This window comes from Galeopterus variegatus, unplaced genomic scaffold (genome assembly GCF_000696425.1).
Source record: "Galeopterus variegatus unplaced genomic scaffold, G_variegatus-3.0.2 Scaffold1387, whole genome shotgun sequence".
Classification (NCBI taxonomy): Eukaryota; Metazoa; Chordata; class Mammalia; order Dermoptera; family Cynocephalidae; genus Galeopterus; species Galeopterus variegatus.
This window is the reverse complement of record NW_007727498.1, coordinates 63,572-74,959: the sequence shown is the minus strand read 5'-3', so window position 1 is coordinate 74,959 and position 11,388 is coordinate 63,572. Positions and strand designations below refer to the sequence as shown.

At 39.0% G+C, this 11,388-nt stretch overlaps 1 protein-coding gene across 1 annotated transcript in view; it reads left to right on the top strand.

Moving 5' to 3' along the window:
• Positions 1-54: 54 nt before the first annotated feature.
• Positions 55-11,388, top strand: part of LOC103593659 (sericin-1-like) — a 16,735-nt gene continuing 5,401 nt past the window's right edge. The window contains exon 1 of the mRNA XM_008576684.1: positions 55-92. Coding sequence (XP_008574906.1) covers positions 55-92 — 38 coding nt within the window. The remainder of the gene's footprint in view (positions 93-11,388) is intronic.

The window sequence follows — 11,388 nt, the reverse complement described above, 5'->3', positions numbered from 1 at the left end:
AGATGGCTGGCTTGCCCGATCTGAGCCAGCCGGCTCCACCCCCCCCCGGAGAAAATGGAGGCCGCGGGGGTGCCGGCGCCTAGCCTGGTGTGGTAAGCGGGGGCCGGGTGGGCCTTTGCCCCCCAAGCTGGGCTGGGCTGGGGGTCACTCACAAAGCTCCCAGAGCTGGGCCGGTCCTGTGCCTTCCTCTCCGTCTCTGCATCACCGCTGCCGTTTTTCCTGGCCTTTGTTGCCTTGGGCTGTTCGGTCTCCCGGCGCGGTTGCGGCGCTCTCAGGAATCTTCTTTTGCATCAGCCCTAATACCTCGAGACTGTAGTTGCTTTTTTTTCGTTGTAGATTAGTTGATCAGTGATTTATTTGTTTTTTGTTGCTCTTGGAAATGCAAATAGTACTCTGGCAGCACAGCGCACACTTCACAGGCTCTCTCTGTCCTCTGGCACGCTCACTCCAGACCCGTCGCCATCTTGCTCCTGGAAGTTGGGCATCAGATTTTCACTTGAGTTTTGTGGGGACAACACATTCAAACTCTATCAATAGAAGATCATGAAATTTGCGGATGAGCAGAATTTTATTCGTATTCTGCAGCCACTTTTTTTGATAAATTTTTTTTTTTGCCATTGTAGATTTAAACATTTGTTAAAATATAAAAATTACACCTATTTCCAATTCCTGATAATTATATCTGTACTTTTTGATGTTTTTTTTCTTTCATTGCAGCTTCAGGAACATTGTAAGATAAATTTCTATTGTGATAAAATATCCTTGATTTTTATATTTCAGAGTGTGAGTGAACACAGATTGGATTGATATATACTGTGTTTCTGAAGGTTTATTTTGAAAAGAAATCCAAGGGAAGTATTCACAAGTACTACCTGAAAGAAAGTGAGCCAAAACGCCTGATACCGATCAAGCTTTATTAAAGGAAAAGAATCTGCCGGGCTGTGCTCAAAGTGGAGAGCAGCCAGGGCTGCCCTCAAAATGGAGGACAGCACCAGATGTGGGGGTGGGAGAGCTTATATGAACTGTAGGGTGCCAAGGGCTGGCTGATACAATTAAGGAGGGGCATTATGCTAATGTGGAAGCTATGTGACCAGGGTGGAGAACTGCGTCCTTGTGGAAGCAAAAGGGTTTCTGTTTCTCAGAAATCACGAGGTTTCTAGTAAAGGGAAGGGGAGGGGTTGGGGTCATTTTGTGCTTGGCCTTGCCTAAAGTGGCACTGGTTATGTTCAGAACTATCACTACCTGTATAAAGTTATTTATGTTTAGATGGAAACCTTTTTTTTTTCTTTCTCCCCAGATTTATGCTGGATGCACTTTAGTTAATAAATATTTGACAGTACTATGCATTGGGCACTGTGCTAGGCTCCCAGATCGTAGGTGGGAGAGAAATATAGTTGAGTAGGACAGTCAGTCGTTTGACATGTTAAACTTTGAGTATTATAAACTAAACCTTGCATAGGAAGTGAATAAAAATTCTTTAGTGAATGTTTTTTAAACCATAGTTCTTAAGGTACAGTTTCAGAGAATGATGACCATGTAGGATTGTGAATGTAAAAGCAAACGCCTTGTGAATCAGAATGGGAGAATTTCTTAATTTTTTAAAGATTCTTTTTCTTTAATTTCTCCATGGGTTAATAATCAATTTATTAACAGAAGTAATGTTCCAGAAAAATCTGAAAATAAGGATGTGTAGGTAGCCCTACCCTATTTTAGTTTCTTCATTTGTATGTATTTGTAGTTAGACTATGTGTAAGATTTTGCTGTTTATTCATAATTTTGCTATTTGTGTAGACTTTGTAACTCTTTCCTTTCTCTTAAATAGCAGTGATAGGAATTTGCCTGTGGAATAACATTAAAATCAAAACTGAAATGTAGACTGTAAAAGTGTAGATGTTGAAATATAGATTACAGAATAGATTGTAAGGTTTTAGAAAAAATAATCAGGCTTTTACTATTATTTAATTGGAAGTTTTGTCCTAATTTTATATGACTTTGTACTTGGAAGCTTGTAATTGAGGGGCAGAGGGAAAATTATTCACTCTTTCCTGCCTTCCTGGAAAGTATTGGGGATAAAAAGAAAAAAAGGTCAGCTGTAATCTCTAATGAAAGAGTATTGGAGTATTCTCAGTCACTCATATTCTGGTTGGGAGAGATATTGCTCATTTAATAAAACTACAGTATAGATTAGTAAATTTAAGTAATTTAGTCATTTTAAGTAATTAGTAATTTTCACAGTAAGCATTTTTAATTGTTTGCTAACATGAGCAGTCAGTTTGATTTGTTACACATCGATGGCAAATTTATTGCTTCTGAAAACTAGTGTTCCAATTTTATTTTTGGCAGTTCACTGGTAGGGAGATCTGAACCCTTGACTTTGGTGTTAGACATTACGCGCTAAGCTCTAACCAACTGAGCTGATTGGCCAATGTTTAGCTGGGTCTAGAATTCTTTGTTAATGGTTATTGTTTCTATGGAGATTTTATTCCATTATCCTCTGGTTTCTATTGCTGGGTAATAGGTAAGCCTAATCTTATTTCATTATAGGTAATCTTTTCTGTGTTGCTTTTAAGACATGCTTTACATCTTTTGAAATAATACAGTGTTACTACAAATGTGTACAGCCATTTCAATTTTGTTTTTTTGTTTTGGTGGCTGGCTGGTGCGGGGAACCAAACCCTTGACCTTGGTGTTACAAGGCAGCGCTCTAACCAACTGAACTAACTGGCTAGCCCAAATATGTTTAAATATGTTTTTTATTTATTCTGTTCAGATTTTTGTTGCCCTTTCTGAATTGGAAGACTCCCATGTTTCAACAGTTTTTGAAAGTTCTCAGCCATCATCTCATCAAAGATTACCTTTCTTTATTTTTTTCTCTCTTTAAATTTCCATTTGACTTATTGGAACCTCTCATTGTAGCCTTCATGTCTATTAATTTTTCTTTAATATTTTCCCTTATGTATCCTTTTGTGCTACATTGTCAATTTTTTTTTTTTTTGTCCTTTTTGAGACCGGCCACACCACGCTCAGCCAGTGAGTGCTGTGAGCGCACCGGTCATCCCTATATAGATCTGAACCCGCGGCGGGAGCGCTGCTGCGCTCCCAGCACCGCCCTCTCCCGAGTGTGCCACGGGCTCGGCCCTACATTGTCAATTTTTAATCAGATCTTTCTATTTGAAAATTCTTCAACTTTGTGTAATTATCAGTTCATTTAGTTTTTAATTTCTGAGTTTGTGTGTGTATATGTACGTATATGTCTATATGCACACACAGGTACAAAGTTTAATTCTTTCTAATCTCTTTTTTTTAAATGACTGTTTTCTGTGTGTCTGATTTCTTTTAAAGTTGTAATGGCTTTGTCGTGCATACTCTTATTGGTAGGCAAGGACCACTTGAGACCAAGATGTTTGATCCTTGAATCACATGGTTTTGTTAGACACACAATCTTAATTTAAACACACACACAATAACTATCCTTAACCTACTTTCACTTTAAACCATATGATCCCTTAAGGGCACACTGCACACAACTCCTGTTCTTTATCCTGTTAGGAACAGTTCAGGGATCTTAATGTCTTTGGCATGAAGTTCTTTCCTGGCCACCAGGAACTGGATGGAGTGTGATTAATGATCCTTGAGAACGTAGCTTGAGAGCAGCGTACACCTGGGTCGCTCCTCAGTTCAGCAGAGGCAGCGCTGAAGGGTCCTTGCCCTTGTGGGCTAAAGGTCCTGTGGGCTTCAACAAGATTGGCTTTCACCTCTGTGTGAGAGTAGCCCACACCAAGAAGTGTCAATTCCAATCTGTTTCTGTCCACTGGACCAAGGATCTGAGCGACTGGCCAACAACCTGCCACAGCTGACAGATGCAGTGAAATAAGTCAGTCACACTGCTGTTTAAATACTCTTTTGACTGGTGAGGTAGTGTCGGATGTCTGTTGTGGTTTATAAGTATCCTTATTCAGGAGTCATGGTCAAGTCCTCCCAAGTCCAGATGGTAATATCTCAAAAGGGTATGATTGGTTAAGTACCAGGGCATTCACATCACGTGGACATGTCCCGCTTAGGAATGCCAAGTTCATGATGCAAGTTCCCTTGACCAAGGTCCCTCCATCTTAAATTAGCATGAAGCACTTATTTGGCACTCCCAACAGGCTGAAAACATTTTGTGTAGTGTCTGATATTCTTTTATCTAAAATTCTTTAAAATATGTTCTCTATTGGTATCTACTAGCTCTTGTTCATCTTTGATTGTAAGTTCACCTTCAACAGGAGTGTATCTGCAAACACTATACTGGGCAAACTAGGTTGGATAGGAGTTTTTCCAGAGGGGTTTTGTTTCCTTCCCGAGTACCAGGGCTTTCATGACCTTGGAGCCATTTTTACATTAATATTGTTGGTAAGAACGGGTGGGGGTGTTCTGGATTGGCAGAGACTGTAGATACATATCTCAATCCATGGTTATAAAATCCTAATGGGTACTTTTTTTCTGACTTTTGAAAAAGCAGACAAGCTTTTCCTTTTTATGTGTTTTTCTCATTGTGTTAATAGGGGAATTTTTTTCCCCTCTTAGTCGATCTTTTAATGACTTGTGGACCCCTTGGAAACTCTCAGTTTTATGTACCTCGTCTCATTTCCACTTACACAACTTGCAGCCCAAGGTTTCCTGTGTTAGCTTAAATGTGCATTAACACTTTGGTTCTTTCTTGGTCTCCCCTAACCACAGAATTTCCCGAAAACTTGCCTATTTTAAAGCAAAACAATTTTTGTTATTTTTTTATTTGAAAGAGTTTTAGTTCATATTGCTGAAGATGGATTTCCTGAATTAGTTTTTAAAATTGTGATTTAATTTATAATTAAAAAATATAATAAGGCCGGCCCGTGGCTCACTCGGTAGAGTGTGGTGCTGATAACACCAAGGCCACGGGTTCGGATCCTATATAGGGATGGCCGGTTTGCTCACTAGCTGAGCGTGGTGCTGACAACACCAAGCCAAGGGTTGAGATCCCCTTACCGGTCATCTTTAAAAAAAAAAAAAAAATAATAAAAAATTTAACTTAACTTTAAAAGAGCTGATGGTGGGAAAAGGTAAACATTCTGAAGGACATAAGGTGAAAAGTTACCAGGAAAAGTACGCAGAAGTCACCACAGAGTTAATGTTTTCTGATGTGTTCTTCTAGGAGTTTTCTGTGCATTATATAAGCATAACTGTCAGCTGAAAGGGAATTTTCTCTGTGTATTATTCTGTAGTTTGCTTTCTGTATATGTTTCGGTTTATTTAAAATATACTTTGAATGTCTTTGCATATTACATGTGAAGCTGTACTGTAAGCTTGTTTAATCATTTCCCTAGTGCTGGGCACAAGGTTCTTTCTGGTATTATAAAGTTACATTGTTAACAGTAAGCACCCTGAGTATTTCTTTGTATTTGTGTAATTATGTCTGTTGAATAAACTATCTGGAAAGGAGTTTTCTTTGCTGAAGTGTATGTGCTATTTTTATACTTTGGCTAAGGCTTTCCCAAATTTCTCACTAAGTTGCACTAGTTATACTCTAACTGACACTATGAGAGCACTGGTTTTTATACTCCCTGGCCCATCCATGCCTTTAAATATTTGCCAACCATAGTGAAGAGAGGTAATATATGCACACGTGTAATTTTTTAAAGACAGCTTTATTGAGGTGTACAAAATTCGGATTTTGTAATGTTTTTTTAAAATATATTTTTACTTTGTCTTAGGTCTTTTGATTTTAGTCATTTATTTTTGCCATAAACACTTTATAACACTTTCTAGTCCGACTTAGCAGTTTTTTTCTTTATGGCTTTGGGTTTTGTGTGAGACATTGCAAAGCCTTTTATAAAACAAGGTTATTTTTAGAATGCAAAAAGATATGTTGTCTTTTCCTCAAGTTCTTTAATGGCTTAATTTTTATCCTTTAAAGCTTTGATTCATATATAATTGAGTTGGGCTTAATTTTTCCTCAAATGGCTATCATTTATGCCAATACTACTTGTTAAATCTATTTTTTTTTAACTGTTTGATTTGAAATGGCACTTTGATAATATGCTAAACTCTTCATATGTATTTGGACTATTTCTTTTGCATTTATTTGGTTGTTCTTGGGCAAGGTTTAAAAACTGTTTCATAAGCCAAGCTTTTTCAGTAAGTTCCCTTGGAGTCATTTTGGATAGTATTTGATATTCTTGTCATTTATAGTTCATGTTTGGTTTGTTAAATGATGTGTTAAGTATTATGCCTTTTCTGGGGATAGGCAAGAATAAATATAACATTTGGTCATTGTAGTACTTTCATTTTTGAGTGACCTAAGGTGATGTACCTGAGAGTTGTTTTATCAGCCTATCGTGTTCAACTTTAATACCCTAGCCAAACTGCTCTAAGGGATGATAAATTTTTGTGAATGACAAGTTTTGAAGTAGGTTTTCTGTTTGCTGGTAAATTTAATTGAGAACAAGCACCAGCTATTAGGACTACCTTGTGGTAGTGGGATTGGATGTATAGTATTTGGTAAGGTTGGGGTAGAGATAGGACCACAGGCAGAAGTTATAGGGATATAAGATTTTGGATCAAAACTAGGGAAAACTTGTCTGACACCTTTCTAAAGAAATAAGGGGCTTATGGAAGGTATTCATTCCTGGTTTTTAAGCATAGGCTGACTAACCATTCAGCTCAGTCTGATCTCTGAGTGGCTAGTTGGCTTAGATGGCCCTTTATAACCCCCAAATCTTGTGAAAAGTAAAGGTAGGTCAAGACTGTAGATTTTAGTGGGGAGAAAAGCTTCTGTACATGGTATAGTTATTTTACAGTGACATTATTGGTACAAATTCCATATCCTAATGTTAATACTTGAACAGTTTTGATAATTTATGTTCATCTTTGGAAACAGATTATTTTTGTATTGGTTTGAAATACTTAGCATTTTAAAAGACTCATTAACTTTTGTGGTATTAAACCTTTCCAATTGTCTAAGTAAATTATCATAAATTAGTTTTTTTTTTTTTGCAGAATAAACTTCTAACTAGATTATCGCCTATGGAAGTATTTTGGCAGCTGGCTGGTAAAGGGATTGAACCCTGGACGTTGGTGTTATTAATGCCATGCTCTAACCAGCTGCGCTAACTGGCCAGCCCTCCTGTGGTAGTATTTTGAAATGAGCAATGCCTTTTCCTGAGAAAATGGTTAGTTTGGGCTTTTGATGGATAAGCAAAACTCTGAAAGATATGGATTTAACTTTCAGCAGCTATCAGTTGTGCAGTTCCTTTTCAGTTTCTTGGAGAAACTGTTCAAATTGATTTATCTGTTTTTGTATTAAAAGAAAAAAATTAAGTTTGGTTAAACAATAGAAGTTTCCTATATTGTGACTTGATAAGTAAAGGAGAAATTAAATTTTATTACTCATCTCTGGCATTAGTTTAGATTCACTTCAGATTGGGGTAGCAGTACTTTAGAAGTCATATTCCTGAAATAACTTAAGGGGGTATTTTTTTTTTAAAAATATGATCTGCAAAATAAATAGTTGTTTAAGATATTTTTGTTTTTATTTTTATTTTATTTTTAAAAAATTTTTATTTTGTCGATATACAATGTGGTTGATTATTGTGGCCCATTACCGAAACCTCCCTCCCTCCTCCCTCGGGGTATGTTAATAAGATGTGAGACATAGAAATAACTGTGTGTTGTAGTTTAAAAGGAGAAATTGCACCACAGCTTTGAGTGGTAGTCTGTAAAGTTAATTTTAGAAAAGATGTTGTAAATGGAGTTCCCATGTTAGGAAACTCAGTGTTTGATCTACTAGATTATTTTGTTTTTTTTGGTTACTTTGAACTTTTTCCTCATATTTTAGAAGATAATTTTCTAATTTCATTGTGCAGTCTGGGGCCATTATACTTTTGGGGTAGTGACTAAGTAGGAGAATAGGAATTTAAATAAGTTTTTAATTTTGATGGCTATTTCAGAAAATGGTTAATGGCTTTGTCTGTTTTTCTCATTGGGTTGTCTTTTTCTCATTGGTTGTACCATTAAGTTTCTTTTTAAAAATTCTTATTGCAGATGTAATATACCTATAAACATTTAAACCTATAGAAGGGTATGAGTCTACCTATTGTGTTTTCTTTAAGTACTTTATATTTTTTCTTATGTTTAAAACTTTAATCTATCAGGATGTTTTTATTTGATCTGAATGATCCAGTTTTTCCTCTTCTGATGTGACACAACTTAAACTAAATTTTTGTATCTATTTGGATTTGTTTTAGATTTTGAGTTCCATCACTGTCTGTTGTTTTATCTTTACCACACTGCAGTATATTGCTGCATCCCTATATTTAAGACTGTGTACTATCTGACAGAATTCTATGCATATGTACTTAGAGAATAAGTATTCTGGGATTTTAGGGGGGAGAACTAGCCATAGATGTACTTGAGCTGGAAGAGTAGGACCACACTGAGGCTTGTGTTAGGTTTTTTTGCTCTGATTTATAGGTACTGTATACCTCCCTCCTCAGCTAAGTTCATTTAAAGTCAACAAATCTGTTTGTGAACACAGCTGTATTAGTCTGTTTTCTGTTGCTGATAACAGAATACCTAAAACTGAATAATTTATATAAAAACAAAATTTATTTCTTACAGTTTTGTAGGCTGAGAAGTCCAAGGTCCAGGGAACACATCTGGTGAGGGCCGCCTTCTTCATGTGGACTCTGTACAAAGTCCCGTAGTCACACAGGCAATCACACCACAGGGGCTGGGCAAGAAGGCTTGTTAACATGCTCACTTGTTCTCCTTATAAAGCCACCAGTGCACATCCACAATAACCCATTAAACCATTACCTATTACTCCATGAACATGTTGATCCGTTCATGAGAGCATAGTCCTCACAATCCAATCACCACTAAAAGGCCCAACCTCTCAACTGCCACATTGGGGATCAAGCTTCGAACATAAACTTTGGAGGGGACAAATATTCAATCCGTAGCATTCTGCCCCAGCCCCCCAAAGCATATGTCCTCACATACAGATACATCTGTTCCATCCCATAGCCCTCATATCTTAACTTGTTCCTGCACCAACTCAACCCATCTGCAAAATCAAAACAAGTTATCTACTTCCAAGATATATTGGTGGGATGAGCATAGAGTACATTTTCCATTCCAAAATGGAGCAACAGAGAAGAAGAAAGTAGTAACTGGCCCACAGCATGTCTGAAATCCAGTAGGGCAGGCATTAAATCTTAAAACTGGAGAATCCCTTTTGACCTCGTGTTCATCATTCTCTGCACATTGGTGCAGGGGTTGGGCTCTCAAGTGCTTCGGAAGTTTGGCTCCTATGGCTTTCCTGGGTTTAGCCTATGCTTCAGCTCTCCTAGGCTGGCATTCCACACTGGTAGCTCTACAATTCTGGGGTTTGGTAGTGGACCCACTCCCATGGTGCCACTAGGCAAGGCCCTAGTGGGAGTTCTGTGCTGCAACTCTGACCCCACATTCCTACTCAGCATTGTTCTAGTGGGGGCTTTCTCCAGTTACTCTGTCTCTGCAACAAATCTCTGGCTGGGCCCCCAAGCTTTTTCATATATCCATTGAAATCTGGGTGGAAGCTGCCATGTTTCCACAGCTCTGGCATTCTGTGAGCCTTCATACTTAACACCACATGGATGCTGCCAAGGCTTCTGGCTTGTATCTTCCGAAACTGCAGGTCTAGCAGCACCTGGGGCCAATTTAGCCATTGCAGCCAGGGTATGGGGAGCAACAGCCTGAGGGTGGCCCTGAGCAGTGAGCCTGTGGAGTGTGCCCTGTGCCTGTTCCCTGAAACCATTCTGCCTTCCTAGGTCTCTTGGCCTGTAATGGGAGGTGGAGGTAGCCTTGAAGATCTCCAAATGCCTTCAAGGTCTTCCATTCTCTTGATGGTCCATTCCCTATGTACTAAACTCCTTATCAGATGGTTGCTGGGCTACATCCTCAGTTTCTTCTGAACATGCTTTTTCACTTTTATGTGGCCAGGCTGAGAGTTTTCTAATTTCCTTGCTCTCTGCATTCCTTTTAATTATAAATTCTATCTTTAAGTCATCTCTTTGTTCTCATTTCACTGTATGCGGTTCAAAGTAGGTATGCATTAGCCTAAATGCTTTGCTCCTTAGATATTTCTTCTGCCAAATTGTTCATCATTTTTAAGTTTTGCATTTCATAAAGCCCGTGGGTATGTACACAATCCAGCCACATTCTTTGCCAGTTCATAACAATGGTGATGACCTTTCCTCCGCTTTCCACTAAGTTTCTTTTCATTTATGTCTGAGTCCTCCTCAGAATGGTCTTTACAGTTCATATTTCTGTCAGTATTCTGGTTACCACCTGTTTTAGTCCATTTTGTGTTGCTATAACAGAAATACCTGAGACTGGGTAATTTATAAAGAACAGAGTTTTATTTGGCTTATGATCCTGGGACAGCTGCATCTGGCATGGGCCTCAGGCTGCTTCTACTCATGTTGGAAAGTAACAGGCAGCTGGCAGATACAAGCAGATCACGTGGCGAGCAGAAGCAAGAGAGAGAGGGAAGGTGCCAGGGTCTTTTTAAGCAACGAGCTCTTGCAGGAACTAATAGAGGGAGAACTCACTCAATCCCCCCTCCCCCAGGGAGAGCATTAATCCATTCATGAGGGATCCGCCCCCATGACTCAATCAGTTTCCAACACTGCCACACTGGAAATCAAATTTCCACATGAGTTTTGGAGGGGACAGCACATCCAAACTCCATCACCACCATTTAACCAATCTTTAAGAAGTTCCATACTTTCCCTGGTCATCTTCTGAGCTCTCACCAGAATTGCCCTTAATACTCTATTTTCAGCAATCTAGGCTTTTTCTAGCCTTCTCTACATTCTTCCAGTCGCTCTCCATTAGCCAATTCCAGAGCTGCTTCCATCTTTTCTGTTATCCGATATAAGCAACACCCCAGTTCTCCGTACCAATTTTCTGTATTAGTCCCATTTTCTGTTGCTTATAACTGAATAACTAAAACTGGGTAATTTATAAGAAAATTTATTTCTGGCTCAAGCCATTAGCCATGTGACATCCCAATGCTCTGTGAAGAGTCATCACCCTCACCAGATGTGTTCCCTGAATTTAGGACTTCCCAGCCTCTGAAACCATTCTTACCGAAAGAACTGGAAGACGAAGAAAATCGAACCAAGATGGAAGGACTGAGCTGAAGGACGAAAAGAGCAAAGTAATCAGTAAACATAAGTTGAATGGAGGAGTAGTGGAGGAACCGGCGGCAGTGGCAGCAGCGGAGAAGCCGGTGGCAGCGGCAGGGGTGGCAGCGGCAGCGGTGGAAGCGGCGCCAGCAGTAATGGCGACAGCAGCGGTGGAAGTGGCGGCAGCGGCAGCAGC